Source organism: Agelaius tricolor, unplaced genomic scaffold, assembly GCF_023055355.1.
Source record: "Agelaius tricolor isolate 1412-34295 unplaced genomic scaffold, bAgeTri1.0.p SCAF_23, whole genome shotgun sequence".
NCBI lineage: Eukaryota > Metazoa > Chordata > Aves > Passeriformes > Icteridae > Agelaius > Agelaius tricolor.
This window is the reverse complement of record NW_027269283.1, coordinates 2,238,067-2,262,993: the sequence shown is the minus strand read 5'-3', so window position 1 is coordinate 2,262,993 and position 24,927 is coordinate 2,238,067. Positions and strand designations below refer to the sequence as shown.

The 24,927-nt window shown below is 41.5% G+C and overlaps 1 protein-coding gene across 9 annotated transcripts in view; it reads right to left on the bottom strand.

The window, feature by feature from the left end:
- PTPRT (protein tyrosine phosphatase receptor type T) overlaps positions 1–24,927 on the bottom strand; it is a 487,791-nt gene that overhangs the window by 338,418 nt on the left and 124,446 nt on the right. For all 9 annotated transcript variants that reach the window (XM_071446915.1, XM_071446913.1, XM_071446918.1 and 6 more), the window contains exon 2: positions 15,632–15,757. In XM_071446915.1, coding sequence (XP_071303016.1) covers positions 15,632–15,757 — 126 coding nt within the window. The remainder of the gene's footprint in view (positions 1–15,631; positions 15,758–24,927) is intronic.

Genomic DNA, 24,927 nt, shown 5'->3' with positions numbered 1-24,927 from the left:
ATAGCAAATTGGGCACACATTTGGCAGGCCCATCCCACTGCAGGAGCACACCTGGACAGAGGTGGACAAGGTTCTCAGCCTTGCCCCAAGCACCTGGCAGAGAGGGGGACAGGAAGGAAGAGCTCCATCCCTCCACCCTAGCAAGGAGCCACCTGCACAGCCAGCCACTCTCCAGGAAGAAATATCTACAATCAGAATGAAAATGCTCCACTTACTACCCAAAACCCCCTGTTAAATTGGATATGGAATGGACTTTATAGAATCACAGAATGGTTTGGGTTGGAAGGGACCTTAAAATTCATCTTGTTCCACCCCTTGCCATGGGCAGGGACACCTGTCACAGACATCTTTTATGAAAAATCCTTTCCTAAGGATTGTTCCTCCTGAGAAGCTGAGAGGCCTCAGGAACAAAATGTAACCAATGGTTATCTGCTGCTGTGCAATGCAACAGGTGCATCTGGGATTGGGCTCATGTGGTTATTTCTCATTAATGGCCAATCACAGTCAGCTGGCTCAGACTCTCTGAGCCACAAGCCTTTGTTATCATTCTTTCCTATTCTATTCTTAGCCAGCCTTCTGATGAAATCCTTTCTTCTACTCTTTTAGTATAGTTTTAATGTAATATACATCATAAAATAATAAATCAGCCTTCTGAACCATGGAGTCAGATCCTCATCTCTTCCCTCAACCTGAGACCCCTGTGAACACGGTCACAGACACCTCCCACTATTCCAGGTTCTCCGAGCCGTGTCCAACCTGAAATCTGAAAGGTTTTATCACTTTCTTTAAGCTCAAGTAGAGTTATGTGAATACAGACATCAAATACACAGAATAATATTTGTGCTTGTAGAAAATTTGCCCCAACCCACTGAATCCTGTTCAGGCTGCTGCAATGTACATTCACAAGCCCAGTTTATGCTGCTCATGTTTTTTATCTGACCTCAGTTTAAGAAAGCTTTAAATATAACTGTCATTGAGTGAGATAATGCTTATTGCCTTTGCTTTTGGAATAATGAAAAAGTATTCAGGAAAAACAGGTGGGAGTATTAAGTCTGCTAGTTCATGAGCTAAAAAGAAAAAATAAAAAGGCAGACAGTTTTTTGGCTGCCTAAAAAACCCCTGCTGTTGGTCACATTCCTGTAACCAAAAGTAGTAAGGGAAAATCACTGGATTTTCTGCAATTTGAGCAAAGAGTTAATTTCAGATAGAAATGTCACTATCTTCTCTTTTTCCACAAGAATATGGAGACTGAGTGAAGTCATTATGAAGGACTTGAGATGAAGTTTTATCTTTAATATGGAAGGTATGAACTCTCTATTTCACATGAAGGACGTTGGTGATTCATCTGCTTCTTAAGTCTTTCTCAGTTAAATGGAAAAAGCAATCTAAAGAGATAGCTGATAGAACAAGAAAACCAAAATAATTCCCAGTGTATTACCTGTGTTGGAAAGGCTCTCACAGAGCAGTGCCTGGCTCCAAATGGCATTTCTGAACAGTTCACATTTATCTTTGAGCCAAAAGTGAGATTTTAGCCAAATGTTTAGATCTCTTTGCTTAGAGAGATGGCTGAGGGATCTAAGCACAACATAGAACCTGCAGGCATTTGGTGTATCAAGTGTAGCAACAGGCCAGCTGTAGGCTGGACCTGTGCTGGTTCACAAAAAGTGATGAAAAAATCAATTATTTCACACGCATGAGGCAATTATATCATCTTTAAAATGATATCACGAAGAGAAAGTTAAGCTTTTTGTCCTAACAGACTGCAAATCTGTAAAAATGACAGGAGAAGCTCTGGAATGCAGGGAGTGAGGCAGGCTGGGGTCACTGAGGCAGGCAGGACCTCCCAGGCTGGGTGGGCACTGGTGGGGCTCTGTGTCACTCTGTGTCACCCCACAGGGTGTTGGTGCTCAGCCCAGGTCATCCAGGCTGCAGTGAAGTCTCCCAGGCACTGGAACCTGTCACTGTAGGACACAAAAGAACACAAGCGCTGCTCTTAAGGTGAAGAAAAAAAGGGAAGTTTAATTTCTGACTCCAGCATTTAGAGAGTTCTAAAAGTGACAGTGGATTGGAGGGTGACAGTGCCACCTCTCCAATGACACTGGACAAACCAACAGTCCATCAAATTTCTCTTCTTCTATAAAAGAATGCAAAACAATGAGTTATTTACACAAAGTGTGTGAGAAAGTTCGTTACAAGAATGTAAACAGCAGAAGGCTCAGAAAATCTTTAAAAATCAGGGCAAGAGGAACCCTGGCTTCTCTTGGAACAGTCATGGACTTCTGCTGTACCACCAAGAAACACAGCACAGGAGCCCTGGAATTTAACCCTGGTTGGTTTTATTTCCCTGAAGACAGGGGTGGCTCTGTCAAACAGCCGAAGAGCTAAGACATTAACCACAACAAAACTCCAGTTTTTTCCAGAGCATTTATGACTTTTCTATTACTGTACATGTGTAAAACACACACCTGCCAGCACTCTGCACCTTGTGCTAGAACCCTGTGGGTTTCACAGGGAGCCAGAGCTCATGCTGGGAATGCAGAGCAGGGCTGGAATGGGCTTGGCCTGGTTTTGAAATCATGGTCCACTCTGCCCAAACACTAAAGCATCAGGGACAGGGAAAGCCTGATGTGTAACAGCTCCTTATTTTACAGGGAGATACGGCTCATTTAGAGCAGCAAACTAATTAATACAATCAGAGGCGAAAGTTTCAGAACTCTCCCAACAGCACACATTAGCATATACTGCCAAGAGACTCGATAAAGTTCAAAGCTTATCTTGTAGCCTGCACGCTCCTGTTTGCTCAGAGCAGCAGCTGGCCAAGTGATCTCCCTTCTCCTCAAAGAGCAAAATTAAATTAGATTAGATCATCTTCTCTCCCTTGTAGAATTAAGATCGTGCTAGGAAAACAAGCAAATTAGCTTTTGAAATCCTGTTTCTCACTTTAAGGCTACAAGGCTGAGGAATGCTCTCTGCACCAGCTCAGCTCAGCTGCAGGAGTGGGTTTGTGCTGTTTTCCTGGTGAGCTGAAGGAGAGAATTTTGCAGATTTGTGTCTCCCTGGGCTTGAGGCTGCGAGTGGCACATCCTGAGGAAGGAAGGCAAAGAAGGGAAAAAAGGAGGAAAGATAATGGACACAAAGTCTTGGGAATCAAGACATGCAGAAGTCATGGAATCACAGAATGGTTTGGGTTGGAAGGGACCTTAAAGCTCATCTTATTCCACCCCCTGCCATGGACAGGGACATCTTCCACCAGACCACATAGCCATGATATTTTCTGAAAAATCCTTTCCTTAGGGTTTTTCCTCCTGAGAAGCTGAGAGGCCTCATGAACAAAATGTGAACAATGGTTATCTGCTGCTGTGGAATGCAACAGGTGCATCTGGGATTGGGCTCATGGGGTTGTTTCTAATTAATGGCCAATCACAGTCAGCTGGCTCGGACTCTCTGTCTGAGACACAAGCCTTTGTTATTCATTCTTTCTTTTTCTATTCTTAGCCAGCCTTCTGATGAAATCCTTTCTTCTATTCTTTTAGTATAGTTTTAATATAATATATATCATAAAATAATAAATCAGCCTTCTGAAACATGGAGTCAGATCCTCATCTCTTCCCTCATCCTGGGACCCCTGTGAACACGGTCACAAGACCAGGTTGTTCCAAGCCCCATCCAACCTGGCCTTGATGGTTTAATCAGAGCTGCAGTGGTGAGGCTTGAAAGCTTCTTGGTTTGTTGCTATATAAAAACACTTCTGAGTAAAGGAGTAAAACCTAGTTCCTAGAAAAAGCAGGATTAGGAACATGAACGTTCCATGAATCAGAAGAAAGGCTTAGAGCACAAGGAAACAGAAGGAAAAATGTGGGGAGCAGGATTTTTTGGACTAGAAAGCTGGACTGAAGAACAACAAGGGTTTATGGCTGCATGGTGGAGGTTTAGTTCAGATCAGCAATGCCAGATGCCAAATTCAAACCAAACAAATACACAACAGCAAGTTCAAAGGGGGACATACAAATGAGATCCTAGACTGAAACCATAGTTTCTAGAGCTCATTCACTGCCCACCAAGCTGTGAGGTCAGTTGGCACAGGCACATTTAAGCTGATAAAAACCTCTCCCCATTAAGTCACCATGCTGCAGCAATCAGACACACTCCAGAAGTCCATCCTAGGCAATCTGTTCTAGATGAACAGCTAATGAGAACTAAGCTAAACCACTTCTCTCTGGTTATGATTCCTCCTTTGAATATTCCCATAACTGTACTGCTAAACAACTCAGACCCATAAAACTGAAACAGGCAAAGAGATTCTTCTGCTGTGGACAGATGGAGTAGTAAAAGTGGCCATGAGAAAGAACAGCAATATCCATGGCACATCTTCACTCAGTCACCCTAGACTGCAACAAATTTAGCAAGAAGTTAATTTAGCTTATAGTTTGTTTGTTTTTTAATGCTTTGAGTATTTCCTATTAGGCTGGAGTTGATGGAGAAGGTGATTTGGGGTTTATTGCCAAATTTCTTCACAGCTTGATCTTCGCTACCGTAACTAGAGGAGATTATAAGATGGTATTGCAGGAAAAAGAGAAATGCAACAAAAGTCTCATATACGTGGAAAACAAGAGGGATGGAGGGAAAGGAAGATTTTGAAGGGTTTATGTTTCTGTGAGTGGTGAGTTTATGGGGCAGACTGACTTGTGAGGAGGCATCAGGAGCTGTTATCCCATGACAGTGCTCATCACGCTGCTTAAACCTTTACTAACTTGGCTGTTAAACAAGAGTGGCACAGAAGTAAATTAAAAAATGGAAGCGCTGCATAAACTTTGAGGACATAAAACATTTGTTCTAAAGCATTAAAGATTAATCAGAAACAGCTCTGCTGTTTCATGGCTCTGAAGACAGTGAGCCACTTGCTGCCTCCAAGCTGGTGCTTTCCTCGTGCTGCCACATCTGCTGTGTGTGCCAGGGCTGGTGGGAAGCTGGGACAAAACATCCTGACTCTGCCAGCATCACTACAAGGCACTTCCAAAGATCTAAGGGATGGGTTCAGCTCTTCAGTGTGAAGGATGATCTTGTTTTAGAAGAATGAGATGAAGCAAGGAGGTTCTTAGACACCTGAGCTGTGATGAGGGTTTCTTATTCTGCTTCCCTTCTGCATCCTTCTGATCAACACTGATATTTCTTTCATATTACTCCCTCATGCATGCACTGTAAGTAAATCCAAGGTAGAAAACCAGAGGAAAAGCTTTTTCCACCCTTAGAAAGGCAAACCCACCCAGCAAGGTGTCTCTGTTCTACCCATTAGCGGTTTACCCAAAGAGCTTGACACCTTTCTATGTTTATAGACATTTTACTAAGGAAAAGCCAAGCATGTCTCAAGTTAAATGAGGGCCCAAGTGGCTTGTGTTGAAGCCTGGAACATTTCAATTTCCTGTGAATTCCCTGTGACTTGGCTGGTGCCATTTTTACTGCAGCTGTTCATTCAATTGAGAGCTCACATCATGAAACATGTCAGGGAGAGAAAGAGCCGATGAGAATTCAGTGAATACAGCTTTTCATTTGAAAAGATCCTCAAACACACACAATTGCTTTCTGTTGCTTAATTTTCAACATTGATAAACATAATTGCATTTATTTATCTAGTCAATACTGAAAACAAGTGATAATTTGTAATATAACAACTTTACATCTCAAAGGAATACAAGCACAACAGTTTCCAGTCCCTTCTAAAGGAGGTGAATGACATGGAGGAGGTTGGATTGCCTGTGTAGGAGAAGCTTACATTATTTTTTTTTTCATGAGGATATATTAATATTGTTGCTATCAACTTGCTTTTGTACATATATAAATGACTTTTGGAAAAGACTTTTAAAAGCCAGCATTTTTCATGTGCCAAATTACACATGCTAAATATCTGATACTGGCAATAGCAAATGCTAATATTTCCTAAGCATGAAAAATGAACTCTCTTTCCTCCACAAGTTCTCAATAGCAACAGTTCTCATTGGAACCAGTGATCAGAGGTTGTTATTATCATTCCATCAAACAATCTGTATCCTTCTAATTAAATAGTAAAGCATCTGAAAATCTGCTCATTATGAGTCTCCATCCTGTTTATTTTGAAGCTGGCAGAAAGACTTACAGTTAGTTCACTATACACTGAATAGGGCTTGTGGTAAAGAAACTGCATTAGTTAAATAATTCTTAACACTGCAATCTTGGATATCCTTCCATAGCTTTGTACTCAGGTGCTGGGAGTCTGTTAAGTGGTGATGGTTGGTGACAGAAGTAAAAAACTAAAAAACAAGTAAGAAAGGTGAAAGAAGAGAGTTCACTGGGCAAAAAGAGACAATTTGGGGGGGGATGTGCATTATCCAGATAATGCAACTGCAGCACAGAGTCCCTCTAAGAGATTACACCCAGCTCCACTGAACTTAAGGAATTTCAGGAGAATTCCACTGACTCTATGTTAAACAATCCAAAAAGCTGAAAATGCACTCAGAGCTACCAAGGCTCATAAGGGGCTGAGCAACAGCCTTAGTGATCCTTCCCACCCTTCCTGGATTTTGCTCACCCTCTGCCTTGAATCCCTACTTAATGCCTCAGTTGCTTTCTTGGATCATGCTCAGGAGTAATTTTGCCTCTGATTTCCCCAAAATTTCCTTTAGTAAATCCTATCAATATTTGTCTATTCCATTCATGGCCTTCTCCTTCCCTTTTTCGAATCTGGTCTGTCTGAACCTGCCCCTTGCAGGTTCTCAGGCCACTCTTCTTTGGGAACTTCTTTCCTGTTAGATGGGTGGGTCTAACTTCTTTCCTGTTAGACCCACCCATCTCTAGGGTGTTCACAAACCTTGCAGAAAAAAAGGAAAAATACCCAATGTAGAGTAGGTTCACAGTTTGAGGGGAGGAAAAAAACAAACCAGAGTTCTGTCTACTCAAAAATTCACTCCTCAAATGTTGTTACAAACCTCAGCCCTCAGTAGACCTGCCATACCCCTAATCAATTCCTTCAAAAGCACTAGAATTTACCTCTTCTTCCTCAAACTTCTGCTCCTATTTACTCACTGCTTTGCCTCTTCCTTAATATCCACTCCACATTTATCAATTTTAGTATTTAATTTTTGTCAGAAAGACCTTTCCCATCCCTCATACTACCTCTGCACCTTGTTTACTCCTGCAACCACATTTATTTTGATAGAACTTATATTAAATTTCATCTGTGTGGAAGAAACCTCTCCTTCTTCTATTTCCCAACTCCTGAAGATTTTGAAGGTGTTCATGAGAAACATTTTTCCACTGGTGTGGTTATAAAATTCCCTCGAACCAAAACCAGTTGTAACACGTTGGCATCTGGACAGCGTGTCCTAACAGAGCTCAAAATAACACATTATAAAAAATACAGGCTGTGTGCTCAGATGCTGAGAGGCATCAGTTCCTGCTAGAGCCAACAGGTGCTGAGAGAAATTAATGTTTCTGTGCTGAAACCATGCAGGAGGAACGAGCTCACCAGCAGCTTGCTTGTCCTTCCTCCCAGGGTGATGCTGTGGCAGTGCTTTAGCAGTGCCATGATCTCACTAATGGTGACCATGGAAAGGTCCTGGCACTCACAAACAGCTCTGTTTGGGGAAGCTCTGGCAGGAAAGGGGCAGGAAGAGACTGACAACAGTTCAAATGTGCCATTTAACACATCAAGGTGCAGAGCTATGTGTGCTCCCAGCAGACAGCAATATCCCTTCAGGGTTATTCAAACACTTCCCAGAAGCCATTCTGGTCTTTGATGTCATTTCTTTATACCCTGTGAACTCACTGAAGGCTGCACATCCTTGCTGAGCTTGATTTCACTATGAAAACTCCACCTCCCTCTAAGGGGAAGGATGGTTCTGCTGACCTCTGACAACAGCACACGAGGAAAAATTCTCTCTCACCTTTACAATGGGAATGACACAGATTTAAAAACTGGGATGTAACTTCCTCTCAGCAGAAGTCTTCTAGAGAGGTAAATGTTCTTAATTAAATCTACTTTTTGCATCATTAAAAGCAAGTACTTAGTTAGCTAAGTGTGATATACTTAAAGGTCTGCAATTTCCTCACAGACTTAGGTCAAACAGTCCCCCACTGTTTCTATTTCATGCAAAACCAGCACACCCCACCCCAAAGGAAAGGTTTTACTTGGTGTTACAACACAGGAACATGAGAAAGAGCAAATATTTGGTAAGAATCACTCTTAAAACTCATGGATTTAAATTGCTACCAGCATGAAATCAGTTCATGGTCTTCATTACTGAATAAGCAAGATTTTCTACATATACACAGGTGGGATTTAGTTACTGACAGCCCAGACCTAACACAAGGTAGTAAAAACACATGGGTAACAACATATTCCTCCAAGAGACACCCAAATCCTGGTGCTGGGCTGTGAGCAGCATCACAGAATGAGTCAGAGGGATGGCTTAGGGCTTGGAGAGAATAAAACAGAGCAATTGAAGGCTGGAAGGACAAAAAAAACTCCCTCTCCTTGCTTGCAAGGTTACATTCCTCCCAAAGCTGCATTCATTAATAGGTCAAAAGTGTGCACTTTCCTGGAAAACTCAACATTGGCATGCACATCCACTGAAATAAACCCAACACCTGCAGTCAATCCCAAAAAAACTCAGGTTAGCATCAAGCAGGGATGGAATTCTGGAAACAGGGAAGAATTGTTTACAAGAAAGAATTCCAAAGCACAGACAGGAGGCTGCAGAGTAAATAGCAAAATGAAAACACATTGGGGAAACTTTCCAGAGATCCCTTTCTCTTTAGACCTTAACAGCTGAGAAATTACTTTGGAGCTCATTAACGAGCCACAGACTAATCTATTTATTTGTATGCAAGTGAAAGAGTGGGGAGAAACATATTTGACTCATTCTTTGTAATTTCCCCTGCATAAAATATTTTTGGAGGAAAAAAAAATATACAGGCAGCTGAGCCAATTTTTTTTCTCCCTCTCAGACAAAACTGAATCATGATTCATCATATACACAGATGAATTTTAATTTATTCCTTTAACAAGTTTCTTTTTGTATTTTCTTGTAAGCAAGAATTAATACACTCAGACACGGGAAATGTTAATTTTACTGCCTCGCCTTTCAAATTTACAAATGTTGAGTCTAACTCCTGCTGGCACCATTCTGGCCTGCAGGGAGAAGAGACAAATGCCTGACCTATGCACAGAGGGTCTCTGGCCTTTCTGGAGGTCAGCAGTAGCTTCACATCTCCCATTTCCTGAACAGAAATACAGCATCCTGCCCATCCAGTGTGGGTTATCACCTTCCAGAAGGAAAGCTGTTGGATAATTATCCATTCCTGCTGTAACTCCATGGTGCCACTCACAAAAAGACAAAGGTGACACAGGAAAGCATTTGGCCTCTTAGAATCCCATAAAACTTCACTCGGTTCAGAGCAGCCCAAGTGGAATTTGGCCATCTGGAATTCCTGGATATATCTCCATGCTTGCCTGCTAAATGAGTATTTCACAGAGCAACACTAATGATGATGACCCTTCTGTTCTTCCAGTGAGAAGCTCAGAGACTCCTCCAGTTCCTGGAACAAAGGAACAGACTCATTTAGGTGTGGGAAGAGTCCCCCATCCCTTATCTGTGCTGCAAGAGGAAAAGCAGAGATTCTGCTGGGATTTCTCACTGAGTGGTGCCATGGTGGAGGATCCATCCCATGCAGGGGTGGTGATGCCCTGCACACCCTGAATGTAAGAGCCTGAATGAGGCATGAGGGACTCCAGGGGCTCTCCAAAATGCAGTTTTTTGTATGCAAAATGCAGTTTATTGTATCCAAAATGCAGTTTATTCCATCCAAGGTGTTCCAGCAGCCCAGGGTTGTGGGTGACAGAGCTGTGCCCACAGCTGTCAGCTCCAGCTGCAGGCAGCCCTGGATACCCTTTGGTTTAGGTTACAATGCATTATGGACTTTTCTTTGCTGAGCATCTTAACACAGTAGAACCAATCTATACCTTAACTATTATCTATAGCCTATCATAACTACTGTAATTACCATATTCATGTTACTGTTCTCCAATCACTAAAAGTCAGTACATTACAGTTTAAGCTAGAAGTTGTTTTTCAGTTTTCTTGCAGTGGAAAATTCTGAGACCTTTTTTCTACTTGCAGCATTTGCTGCCTTGTTTGCCTGTGCTCTCTTCCTGCTTGGTAAAAACATCTTCTTGTTTGGGGTGGGTTTATCCTTTGCTCTAAGCCATAAAAACCCCTTCTAACTCACACACCCTTTGCCTCCTTGGTTATCCAGTGAGACTGGCTCAGCAATTCTTTTCTTCTGTATCAAAACTTGCTTCCATCTCTATTCCTTCATCAGACTCTACATTTAAAAATCTTTCTGCTAAGCACACATATCTGTGAGACTCTTGTCAAACTTCCATCCTTCCCAGCACCTGAACAGCTCTGAGCTGGGCTCACTCACTGGGACACAGGCTGCAGGCTCTCTAAGGCCACACTCAGAACTCATTTGGGCCTGAAAATACCATCTCAAAACACCCACCATTTAGATGGAGGTTTAGATTGGTTCTCAGGAAAACATTTCTTCACCAAAAGGGTGGTCAGGTATTGGAACAGGCTGCCCAGGGCAGCAGTAGAATCATAATCCCTGGGAACATTCAAAAATATGTCATGGAATGCTTGAGACCATGCTTTAGTGCTGGCCTTGGCAGTGCTGGGCTAAGGGTTGGACTTGATGATCATAGAGAGCTTTTCAAACTTAAATGACTCCATGGGAGATAAAAATGCACCAATTTCTATCACAAAACCACCCTTCAACAATAACAGGTCCTGTAGCTCTTACAGATGATGTTTTGTTGAATCAGGATGCAAAGTGAGGCCATTGGCACTTCCTAGGTAACCTACAAGTGATGGCATTCTGAATATTACCATTTATTCCAAACATTTTGTAATCCATACATTTTTCATACCCACACTTCTGTTTCCTAGACAATGCCCAGGAAAACAGTGGAGCAAGAAACAGCCAAGATATGGAGCACTGAGAGATGCAGATCTATGTTTATATACCCATAAACTCCATTTCTTTTGGAAGATTTATTGTTTATTTCTGAGAAAGCAAAGTAGCACTTGCTCTAAGTGCTACAGAGATGAAAGCAAGTGAGCAGTCAGGCAGATGGGACCAGAAATTCAGCCTCTGTGTGCTGATTATTTATCTGCTAAGCTAGAACAGGAAAACTTCACAGAGTAAACGTGGGATTGAAATCCAACAGCAAAGAATGCAGCTGCACAGATGCACAAGACACGATGCCTTTGCATTCAAATAGAATCATATTTAATACAATTAAAGTAATTACTTCAGTCTAGTAAGCCCTGGTTAAGTCTCTACTGGAGTTAATTAGCAAATGATAGTAAAATACTTTGAACTTTAAATGTTAAATACTTTCATTATTAATATTATTCTTGCAACTGCTGCCAGAGCAGCCAGGTCCCAGCTCTTTGGAATGCTGCAAAGTCTGACACAGTGAATTAGAGCAGTACTTCTGCCTGGTTGATTTAAACACATTTCTTTGTTGTGCTAACCAAGCATCTGCCTCAAAAGAGACCCACACAAGAGCTCCTGTCCTGCTCTCACAGGATCCCAGACTGGCTTGGGTTGGTCTTGTGCCTTCCAGCACTGCCATGCAGAGTGCTGAATCCTTGCTTGGTAGCACCACTTCACCCAAATACACCCCAGAAGGGGAGAAAATAATGACTGAAGGCACAGGGAAGACAAAAGACAGTTAAGAAAGGTTAAAAGGACTGGGTCACATTCCTGCAGAATAAAGATTTAACTGCATACTACTATATAGGAGAGGTTATAAGAGAGCAACAACTGATTATTTTCCCTATTTGAAAATGGAAAAAAACAAAGAGTTGAAGCCACAGAAAGGAAAATGAAGGTTTGAGAACCTCTGCAATTCAAGCAGTGGAACAAACAGCCCAAAAGCTGCAGAAAACTCATCACTGAGGGTATTCAGGCTTAAGTAAACACCCATCTGTTAGAGAATATTTTGTTATAATCACTCCTGCTATTGTGCAAGGAGGTGGAACCAAAGTCCCACTGAAATCTGGGGGTTGGATACCTACGATTCGTGTGCTCTGCATTTTTGAAATATTTATTCAGAACAATAAACATCTGGTTCTTAATCCCCCAATTAACACTGTTTCCAGCCCTAAGGAATTAATCACAGAATTCATGGGAAACACTTTATTTGCTGGCAACAGAGTAAAACAAATTGCCTACAAACTTCTACATTGCTAATGGAGCAGTTTAATTGGCTTCTTTTTTTTTTTCTTTTTGACATTTTAATTAAAAAAATAAAGACCAGAAAGACATCCCTGGGCAGAGACCTTTGCAGCAGTGTGTCAGCAGAGAATTACACAGCTCTGGAGACTCAGGCTCTCATTCATGGTACTGACCTCCTTTGAAGAGCACTCTGAGATCCAGCAGTGAAAAGGACTTTAAAAAGTGCTAGACAGCATCATTAGTATTCAGGAGGACACAGTGGTTCTGTGGCTTGGTTGAATTCAAAGGGATCTGCTGGTACTTAGGAAAGCCAAAACGTTTTCCAGAGGAAAGGGCTGAGCATGGGGGCTGGCCATGCTTCCAGCACTGCAGGCTGACTCAGTGGCACTGAACCAACCTAATTCCTGCTCCCTTTTTGTCTTTACCACTTCCACAATGTAGAATTTTAACCTATTTCCAGCTATAAGAGTAAGGCAGTGTTTAAAATACGGTCCCCAACATAAAAATCTGCATTACTGCACCCCAGAGCCCTGCAGGCACTCCTGCCACCCCTCCCTGTGCTCTGTCGTGCCTCTGGGTGCTTATTCCATGAGCACCTCTTTGTGACCACCCCTTACACCCTGCAGCTCAGTGGATTTACACCCTGCTCCTCTCAGTTGCCCTGGAGAAATTCAATGGAATGAGAAGTCAAGGATCACATGCTCCAGGACTCCAGCTCTACAGAGCTCCCTGCCCGTAGGAGTGGAACATGCTGTTCTTCACTTCATCCACCTGGCTTTGCCCCGACATGAATATCAAGTAAACAGCTTTTATTCCCACCAAACAGCTTTTCAAGGAGTACCCAACACAAACATCACAGTTCTAGCCAGCAACAGGCTCTCAATAATAGCTCCAAAAATCTCACCAGCTTCAGGGAGTCTGATTGAGCACTGCAATTTACTCCAAGGTTAGCACGACTTGGACAGCTCTTGAAAACATGGGGTTTGTTACACCAGGCCCCTCTGTGCACATTTGCTGTGGTCCATGATCTTCCACCTACTGATTTTGCCCTTTGTTCTGTGTGAACAGCCCTGTGACATCCATCAGTGACATCAGGAACTGACTCAATTCTCCTCATGCTCCTTCAGACCTTCTTACACAGTATTTCTTTATCAGCACATTCCCACCTGATGGCTGCTTTATCTTTGCCTTTTAACTTCAATAAAGTTTTCTGCATTTTTTTGTTTCAGGTCTAACCTTTATTAAATTTGCAGCTGCTGGAGTAGATATTTTTATAGATTTTTTTTTTTTAATTATACCAGATATCAAGGAAAGGGAAACCACAAGTATTTGGAGAAACTACACTGTGATGTTCTGGGGTTGGCATGGGGTTTCTTTGTGTGCATGGAGTGGTTTCCTTGGGGTTAGGGTTTTTGGGTGGGTTTGTTCCTTTGGGGTTTTTTAAATCATGCCATTCCAGGCTGTTGCTTATCTTTTGTTGTTTAGATTGGATATTAGGAAAAATTTCTCTGTTGGAGCAGCTGTGTAGGGAAGTAGTGGAGTGAGCATCCCTGGAAGCATTCATAAAAGGAGGAGATGTGGCACATGTGGCCATAACACACAGAGATATGGGAGCAGGGTTTGGGGATGGGATAATGGTTGGTGTGAATAACCCCAGAGGTCTTTTCCAGCTCTGTGGTTTCTGCTAACCCATCCATGGTTCCAGAGTATTTCAGATGGCAATATTCCTCCATGAGGTGGCCAGGAAGGGTTTACTTTAACACTTCAAGTTAACAAAGCATGGAACTCATCCAGTAGAAGCAATATAAACCTTTCCATTTGTTCCAGATTCTCAACTGCATCAAAATTGTTTAAATTCCTACTCCTTCTCTCTGGGATCAGTTAACTCAAAGATTTGTCACGTCCCTCCAGCTTGGTCTTTAGCAAGGACACAAAATAAAGACACAACAATGAGCCAAAAGCTGAAGAGCCCCAGAGATAAAATTTAAAACACAACATCCAGAATCATGAAATACACTCTTACAGGCAGGACCAAAAACCTGCAACCTCCACAATTAACCCTTTGGGGGATGCCACAGCCAAACCAAGCAGTACCAGGTGTGACACACTTTGAAGCCTCCTATTCTGAGCAATTTCCAATGATAAAATGATTTAAAACCCACAGAACTTAAACAGCTTTCAGTGCTGAGGAAGCCCAGGCAGGCTGGTGTCTCCTGGGCTGGTTTTTTACTGACAAGCACCCAGGAATGGGGTCTGGGCTGTCTGTCAGTGCTGTGGCAGGGAGCTATTGCTGTCTCAGCTCCTCGCCGTGTCCTTCCAGGCAGCCAGCAATTACAAGTCTCTTATCCCACTAATTACAGGCATAAGAATATGTCTTGAGCAACATTATATTCTGTTCTTCCATGTAGTTCGTGCTCTCACAGTGCAATGCAATAACCAGAATGAATATTTCTTTTTTAGGAGTGAAATCAAAGTCTTAACTGGCTGATGAAGGCTTTTTGCCACTGTGTGCCTGAAAGAGACTTGCATTGCTATTTTAGGTGGCAACCAACATGGATAAAGTAGGATTTTTAGTGAACTTTAAAGTGTTTTCTTAAATCAAGTTTTTTTTCAATGTAAACAAAGCATTTGATGCTAGAGAATTCATTCCCATATAAAGCATACTGGTAACTTCCAATGGAAAACAGAACTTGGAAATTATCACCACTGTGAGCTCTGCTAATATTCCAACTATCACATGGAAGTCTACACTACAGTCAGTACATATTGGTAAATTAGAAACTCTGGTAAATCTCACTGCTGGAAATGTTTCTTGCTTATGAAAATTCTCCTGTCTCAAGTCCCAGCCTAATCAAGCATTAGCCACCACAACTAATTCTCTAGGCAAGGAACTTTCTTGTCTTTCTCAAAATTGGAATTTAAAACCATCAGTTGAGAGCTAAATGGTACTGCAATGTCCAATATTTCCACACATTTTAAGGCTTCACTTCTGGCCTGGCCAACATGAACCTCCCCAGATAACTCTCTCATCCAGAAACATGCCAAAAGCTGGCTGAACCTTAGAGTTTTTTATCCAAAACATTCCCTCTCTGCTAAATGAAAAACAAAATAAGAATAAGAAATGTAAAACAATTCTGCAAGGATATCCAATGGCAAATGTAGCAAAAAAGCCACCTCACATCTATGAATTCTGTTGCCAGAATATTTTGAACACAAAATTAACATTTTATCACAGAGTAAAATCCTGCTCTGCTGTTGTGTGTAGCCAGAGCCAGCACACACATACACAGCAATAACACCTGATTCTCTCCAAGAATTGCACCTCATCACTGCTGAGAGGCTCCTCACTCACCAGTTGGGACAGCAGGATCCATTGTTGGCTTTTCCCAGGTGTTGATCTGCTCCCAGGTAAATCCATTGGTTCCCAAGGCGACGCTATAACCACAGTTGCTGTAGTGCTCATCAAATGAACAACCTCCTAAAGCCAAGAAAAATGAAAACATTTCTGGGTTAATTTTCTCTCTCTCTTTGTGTTAGGCCATTTACTTAGATATTTTGTACTCAAGGCTTACACAGGAAATAAAAATAAATAAAATTAATTTCCTAAACATTATTTTTCATGCAGCTCCAAAGATGATGTCCAAAAAATATATTTGTAATTTCCATGTTTTATATCCACTGGAAGCCCTTGTTTTCTTCCATCCACACTACTGTTTCTAAGATCACTCCCCTGTATTTCAACCTGTTATTTTCAAGGACAATTCTACAGGATATCCCCATGCAGGAATATTTGCATGAACCTTCAAGAAAGATAATTTTTAAAAAATCAGGAAAAGGAAGGAGGAATGCAAATGACAAACAAGCACAGCATCACTGTTCCTGCAGCAAGGCCTCACTTCTTTTTGCTTTCAAGCCTTGATTATATTTAATCAGGCTTTAACCATCTCCTAAACTTAACAACACAAATTTCTGTGTAGTCCATGAACACACAGAGCTTCCTCAAGATCTTTCAAATCAATACTTCTGAGCATGGCCCTGTAGTTTCTGAACAGGAGAATGAGAAGCAGCAGATGTCAACTGGCATTCACACCTTCCAGACTGCTGACTGGAAGATCTTTACTGCAATTCCTGAAATACTTGGAAGAAGTTCACTCTCATAAACACATTGGCAGCTGCCTGAACACCTGTGAATCAAGGGAAATTCAGGAACTGTGGAGTGAAATGTTGTACTGCAGTGCAGATCTTTGAAACTTGGGTCACACAGAGGAGCAGAGAATGTTTATTCCCCAGGATGCTCCTACTCTGGTGTCCCTTATGATCTCATGCACCTTAACCACCACCCAACCCAGCCTGGCAAAGTATTTCACTACTGGATCCACTGGATCAGGGATCTGGGGAACTCAGTTTAGACTTGAATCATGCCAAGGTGTGTCTATAAAGATATGGGTTCCTCTTAGGGAAGACAGGATCCCTGTTCTCTGCAGATCCCAGTCCTCCAAAGGAGCTGGGCACATGTAACACCCCAGGGCTGCACAGTGCTCAGGGCAACGCTCCCTTGCTCTGCCAGCCAAGCACCAATGGCTCCTGATGGTGCCTCAGGTTTGAGCTTTTATATTTTTCACATTCTGTGCTGCTTTAGTGTGTAATTCTGAGCTTCACATCAGGGGATGGTGAGCTCTGTGCACAGAGCAGGGAGACAAAACAATTCCTGCTCCAGCTGGGCACCAAGGACAAATGATCCAAATCTCAGCCCAGGAGCACAAACCCCGTGGGCTGGAGAGAGAAAAACAAGCAGGGTGGGACTGCAGGGGCTAAAGCTGGAATGGGACAATGAACTGCAAGATGCAAATGGAGCAGAACTGATCCCAGGGACAGACCCCGTGCCCGGCCGTGCATTTTGGGACCATTTTGGTTCATCTTGGGTGCAGCCCTGGCTGGGCTCTTGTGCTGCTCAAGGTGGATCCATGGAGGAGATGCTTTGAATAAATCCCTGCTTTATTCTTTAGCTCTGTCCAGTCTCTGCTCTAGGGCAGCCCTCACAAGGCATCACTGGCACCAACCAGGACAGAGATATTCCTGACTCCTCCCTGCTTCCCACAGCTGCAATCAGACAATAAACACCTGGCACATCACTGCCCTGTGCTCCTCTGCAATAAAGGGTTACCCAACACTGAAGACATCAAAGCCTTCTCTAATTTTCACCCATATTACCCAAGCCCAAACTTCATCTCAGTTCCTATGGAACTCCTCACAAATTACAAATATATTTAATGCCATTAATAGTTCTCAATCCCTTACTCTGTTAAATGATTCTCTGTGTACTCCAACTGTAATTCATTTTTTAAAATGGTTCTACAAACTTCACCAAACATTTCTAGTCAAGTATATTCCAGGAAGGTTTCTTGGATAGAGTACCTGACACCACAAAATACTCTGTTGCTGAAAAAAAAGTTTAAAGAGATCAAGCTTGCCCTAAAAAATTAAAACAATTATATATTACATATTTTCATTATAACTAGATCTGTTAATAGATTTTATGACCCTTGAAAACATGCCTTTTTCAGTAGCTTCTGCAAATATTTCTGAGTTGTCATGATTTTATAATATTTAAATAATCCTTGCCTTTAATTTATTGCATTTGTGAAGCCTTCCCAGCTTGTCAAAACAATCAAGATTACACCTGGGTAACTGTCTTTTTTTTTCTTTCATTAATTTAGGTGAAAAAGTTCAAAATTACAATATTGAACAGGCTAAGTAAAAAAAAAAAAAAAATCTAAGGGAAGTTCCAGGCAGCCTGGAAAGTGTGGGAGTGAGCAGTGAAAGTCATTTTTATCCCAGTGAGCAGCACAAGAAGCAAAATCCAATCCTGTCCTCTCAGCCTGCATGGGGCATTCTCCTTTTGATGGATTCCCCTTAATTCAGACACAAACCATCCCCACCCCCCTGCTCAGCACACAGGGATGGGAGCTGTTCCTTTGGAGCAATTGTAAACACATCCTCTGCTCCAGCCTGACTCCTGTACACAGAGAAAATTGCACTGGAGCTGCTACAAAGTCCCAGAAGCAAAACAAGCAATAAGTAGCAAAATATGGGGCAGCAGTGCTCGTTGAAGTGGGAATGTAATTGTCAATAGCCTGGCATAATCAGCTAAACAGGTGGTTTTATCCTCTCTGAGGAAGATGGAGTGTGAGGAGCTGAAAAAGGGACACAGTGAGAACTTGTGGAAATTAATTGGGAGCATCTGCTGATACAAGGCAACACCTGAGGAAGCTTTAAAGTGCCTTGCCTGAAAGTCAAAGCTAACCTTGTGGTACAGCTGAATAGGAAAGGAAAGGATAAACCACGGAGAGCCTTAAAAGCAGCAGCAGCAGCAGCAAGGCACCTACATTTCAGAGAAAGAAAAGGTTAGTGGAGAAACCTCCAAACACAGAGTGACAGGGAAGTAAGCCAGAAGGATTAATTTACTAGAGGCAGCAGAATTGGAATGTGGAGGTGAATTTGCAGGAAATGAGGACAAGGAGAAAAAGCTGGAGTTGATTTTAAGGGCTCAGATGAGCAGATTGCCTGTGTGAATCCTGGGTGCCAAGAGGGGGGCAGTGCCCACCAGCTTCTTGCTCTGCTGTATCCACTGAGAGCAGAATTAAAACTGAAATAAAGGCTCAGCTGGGAGCCAGAGCCACAGGGACTTGTGAGCCAAAAAGCGAACAGCTCCTCTCTTCATGCTGTTGTGTATTATGGAACAGGAAAGAAACCTCAGAAAGTGACAGGAAAGTAGTACAATACATAAGAACATCACACATTTTGGGGTTACTTTAACAATCACAGAGTCACAGAATGGTTTGGGTTGGAAGGGATCTGAAAGCCCATCCAGTGCCACCCTTGCCATGGCAGGGACACCTCCCACTGTCCCAGGCTGCTCCCAGCCCTGTCCAGCCTGGCCTTGGGCACTGCCAGGGATCCAGGGGCAGCCACAGCTGCTCTGGGCACCTGTGCCAGGGCCTCAGCACCCTCACAATAAAAATTCTTCCTTATATCCAATCTTTGGTAAAGTCACGTAGCCACAGTGACTCGTGTTCATATTTGCCAAGCAAGGACATCAGTGGTGGCCCTGCTTTCTGCAGGAGTTGGCAGATGGGACATTGCAGCTTCCCTTCCTTTCCAGGTTCAGAAAATTGAAGAGATTTTAGGAGTTCACTAAAGTAGGAAGAGTAACAAGCAGAAGTGTTGTTTTCACTGATGGCAGCATAACTTCAATATTCAGTATTTCCACAGACACCCCACCCATGCAGATACTTTTATATGAGTGTGGTGGTTTGACAGGAAATGTGTTTTTTGGGATGCTGTGTTTTGGGCCAGTGGATATTCAGGCTTTCATGGGGGCACTGGCATTGTGCCAGTGTCAAACCATGACAATGAGTTACACCCAAATATGATGGAATATAAAGACAGGAAGAGGTTAGATCCATCCCCAAAGAAAGTCATCCATGGCTGAAATCTGACTGCTTAGAGGCAGAACAGGGCTATTCATTAACCTTGAAAAAATAATCCTCAAGTTGAAGGGAAAGGAAGACCAACCACAGGATAAATTTAGTTACCAGGTCTGCAAGTTATCATTTCAGTCACATATCACAGAGTAGCTTGAGGAAAATGACAACATTTACACAATCACCAAAGTGGGATGCTGGGTCTTCATAAATTTTTAGCAAGAATGAGGATTTTTGGGAAAGATCCTGGGATGTTTGGAGCCTTTTTCTGCTGGACTAAAAATTAAACAAATGCAGTTACTCAGTGGGGCTGATGAGGGAGTAGAGATGGCTTTGATGGCTTTGGATAACACAGGTGGTGTTAAACCCTTTTCACAAAATGAAATCTAAACAAGAAAGCTTTTCCCTTCCTGAAAAGGGTCATATTGAAGCAAATAATGGCTCACATAAGAAGGATAAAATATCCCTTGTTTTACACTGCGGGCTTGTAACAATGCCACTGCTCATCTGAGTGATGCTAATTAATCTTGAGCAGACCTATCATCAGTTACTGAGACTTGCCCCTGGATTATATGTAAACCAGCCTTGCATAAATTGAATGGCTCCTTTGAATATATAATTGAATTTGCAGAAGTGTGCGCCAGGGGGGTGTTTAAATAAGTGCACAAATATGATAAAAAGAACTTCACGCTATAATATCTAATTCAGTAAGCAAAAATAATGGCAGGGCACATTCCAATTAGTGTTTGATTTATTTATTTTAACAAATCCAATTAGTTGAATGTTTTATAAAGTCATCCAATGTCAAACTCTCACAGACTCACCAGATAAAAAACACAATACTTCTAAAAGGGGATAAAGAAACACTGATGTGAGAAGCCTCAGTGGTTATCCTGTGGTTCTAAACACACACAGCAAACAGAGCAGCAGATAGAATTTGATCAGGCATTTACAGCAAATAGAGACAATGAGAACATCAGTCTCATTGATCCACTCCACCATTCCTCCAAAAAGAAGTTATTTCTCCCATTTACTAAAACCAAAACAAAATAAATAAAAAACAATAACCCCCAAACAGCGACAAAATGGGCAAAAGTTAAGAAAGCATGAACACTTTTTAGCAAACATCCCTTTTGAAACTTTCATGAGAGCTGATATTTAGTCTATCAATTTTTATCTTAAATCCACAAAATGCAAAGCAAGTAAAGGAAGAAACAAATGCTGTTAGGATGAGGCAGTGCTTATGAACTATAAAACTCTACAAATTAAACCACCACTGTTTCTGATCATTCATTCTCATCCCTTCCAGAGACATTCTTGTTTACCAGGGCTGGAAAGGATTCATTTGGCTCATTAAAGTAACTCCTAGTGTGGGATTTATTGTATAAAAATCCATTTGTAACTTATTTTTCAGCCTGTAGAATTCATATAGCAAATTCCTGAGAAATCTTATTGTATATTCTTCTGGAAGTGGGAGAGAATGAAGAATGAAAATGTACATGTAAGGCTTGTGCTGAGTTGCTTTAAGATGGGATAAATCAGGGGATATTGGAATTTCCTCACTCAGAAGAGCAGTAAGTCCTTTATGTGCTTTCTAGTCCTTCCAGAAAGATGAAGACAGAAGACATCAGTCAAGTGCACACCAACCTGCTCTTGCAACTGGCCAATTTCAATGAGTATTTTATTATCCTAGCCAAATGTTTGTTCTATAGCCACAGACTTTCAAAGAACAGGTTTCTGCAGAGAAAAAAGAGTCATCTTGACTGAGTCAAAGGCACCATGTATTCAGGTGTATTTAAACTCTACAAGGGAGACAAAGATGCTCTGACTCCTCAAACTGCAGGGAAAGCTTTGATCATTTTTTATGCCTCATTAGCTAACAGAGGATCCACACCAGGAGAACCTGGGAATAGATTGTCCAGTGTGTAAAAAGGAATAAACCCTGAAGTAAAGCATTCATAACTTCTTTTCCTGATGTCAGCTCTTGAAGAACTGGGCTCTGACCTTGCACAGATTCAGGTGAGTCCCTCAACCATTAAACACAACTCCCAGGCTCACAGAAATGCTTCTCTGGAGGCATCCAAACGTTTGGGGTTCAGAAACAATAATCAGTGATTTCTAAAATTCATCCCATCTGCTTTGGTTTCTGCTGCAAGTGTCAGTCCCCATGGTCAAGGAGTGATTCACCCACCACAAGACAATTCTGTTGTCTTGACATCTCACCCTTGACATAGTCTTGCAACATTTACATGTAAGCAGAGACAGTTTTATCTATGCTCTGGAGGGTGACAGTTCTCTGAGATACCAGTAGCAATTGTCTGGCCAAAGTTTGAAGCATTTTTGTTAGAGTTGACTAAATTTCATTCTTTTGCGTGTTCTGTGCCCTGACAATCCAGATTACAGGGGAAGCATTCAGAAAGCTTGTCTTTATTTTTAAAAACAGCAATGAAAATTATTTATCTTTAGAATTAAAAAAAAATATATATATTTATGTATGGTTTTGGGGTTTTTTCCCCCTAAATCAACGTAATCCTTAAAAATCCTGAATGCAGTTTAGAAATCTCACCTTGGTTCAAAGTGGAATTGTGGTTCCAAGCCATTAAGGAAGACACTCACACTATCAGCATATATTTATACATTTTTATACATTTTCTAAGTCTTTTTCCAATTCTACACCCTGTGACCTTGCTGCCTTGGCAGGTTCAGTGTTACCTATCTATCCCCACATGTTTTGAAGCAGCTCTGAGCAGTTTCCATGCACACACATCCCCCATGTAGAGATCAAACCAATAGTTGGAGGTTCCTTGCAGAGGAACCTTGCTACAACCTAAATATTGCTTAAGGGGTCACATATGGTGTCCATGAGGAACATCACCAGTGACAGACAGTGAATATTTGTCATTTGAACACCTCAAGGGCCCCCCCAGTAATAACAAGTTTTTCTCCCAGCACTTCCCCTTCAGAAGTGATGGTCCCCAATGTACAGAGTTTATCTGTTCTGCTCCTAATCCCAATGGAGGAGCAGAGCAAGCCTCGTGGATCCTGACATGCATGGAATGAGTGTTTAAGCTCCATGCCCTGAACGTGTCAGTTTAAGCTGAGTTTTCAGCTTAAATTCATCATTCCAGGTTTCTCTTTGCTGAATTTTCCCTCTGTGTCTCATCACCGAGCCCCAGACCTGCTCAAACACTCATTACTAATTCTGTACTTCATAATCCACCACGGATCAGTGAAACCACTTTGAAGTATCCCAGGACTAAAACTAACACTAAATGTCATTTGTTTCAATTTACATGTCCAAATCAAGGATGACTCATCTAACTTGCCTTGCAAAAATGTGTGTCCTTTATTTAATACCAGGAATACATTTCTGCTACTGACAGCTGAGCTGTCACTATTCCAATAGCTCAATATTAACATTTTATTGCTTTAAGCATAAGTTAATATTAGAGATCTGTACATATCCCTAATCTGATTGAATTATTTTTTTCAAGCTGCTAAAAAAGTCAGTTAATACCCTGCACCTTCCCAGAGAACCCTGACTTTCCAAGTTCAGTTAGTTCCAGTCTGCTGCATCACACCAAGATTTATGCTAAGAATGTTCAGACTTGCCTGTCCCAAGGAAATGAAACTTGTAAAATTACCACAGGTTATCAAACCCATAAAAGAGTCTTAAACAGACATTCCCCACCAACTTTTCTCAAGATTCTAACTAATATGCTTTCAATCTATAAATTTAATGGCTTTCCACCATTGAAGCAGAATCCTGCTTTAGTCACAGTATGACAGAATGAAGATTTCTTTTTCAAAACACAGATTTGTAGCACACACTTTCTGCTATACTTGTAGACTGAATATAAAAAAACCCCTTACTTTGCTTCAATTCATTTATTTAGTCACAGGATAATTTTTTTTCCTAAAATAATCCTGTTTTGTATCCCAAAAATTCATCTTAAATTGTTAGCCACGACTGTTGAAGATGTGCTTAGTTATATTTGTCAGTAAAAGCTATCTGTGGGTGTTCATTGTTTCTTTTTAAAAAGAAAAAAAAGGAACCTTGCTTTTCTTTTATTCCAGTATCTGAAAATTCTTAGGGCTAATTATTCAGTGGATCCAAACAGGCTTGCCCAACATTGTATTTATAGTGCATTTCCACTAAATTCCACCTCAGCTGCCACAATGGAGAGTTGATCAGTCAGAGCTCTCTATTGGCTTGCTTCATTCCAGCATTTCATCTGTCACATGGATACCTGTTCAAGCTGCACACTTGAATTACACCCCTCTTTTACTCTACAAGGCAGAAACACCTGTCTGGAGGAAGCTGTTTCTCACTTATTTTATATTCCATTAGCAAGCCTCATTCTCAATAAGCTTTTATACAAACTTCAAATTAATGTGTTTGAACTTCAAGCAAGAAGCAGCCGTTGACTGACTCACATTATCTTTGGTGATGAATAAAATATTGTCTCAACAGACACCATTGCAGGAATCCCAACAGCAATTACAAAACCTCCAATCCTTCTCCTTTCCCTGTTCTGCTGTTTTGGAGGAAGATCTCCTTCCAAAAGAGATGTTCCATTGGAAGTTCATGATCATAAAACACAAGGATTAGTTTAAATAAGGGTAGGAAGTCTGGTTTCTTGCCACACCACCAAACACAGAATAGAATTAAGCACAATCTTGCTGCCATCAAATATAACTAGCACAGGCATACCCTTTTCAGAGAAGAATTTAAGTTTTTATTGGACTGGCTTTTTTATAATCATCCCATTAACTTCCCAAATGAGGCCAAGGGAAGTAAATTAACTCAGTGATGAACTTCCAAAATGTATCTTACTTTTGCACTCACAGAAAACTACCCACAGTCTTCATGAGGACAAAAATATCCATGTGCACACACACACACATATCCCATCTTTCTAAACAGCTCCAAAAAGAACTATCAGTAGTTTAAATGCTTTCCTGGAGAAGATTCTAATGAAGTGGGCTGATTCTTGATGAACAGCACTGATATTTTGTTGAAATTGCTTCTGAACATGTGCAATTAAAGATGCAGCACTATGCAGGACTCCAAAACCTCCTTGATATTTGAGCTACCATGCTTGACAAGTATTAGCTCAACTCACCCTGGTCAAATATCAGATTTAGATAAAAGGACAGCTAT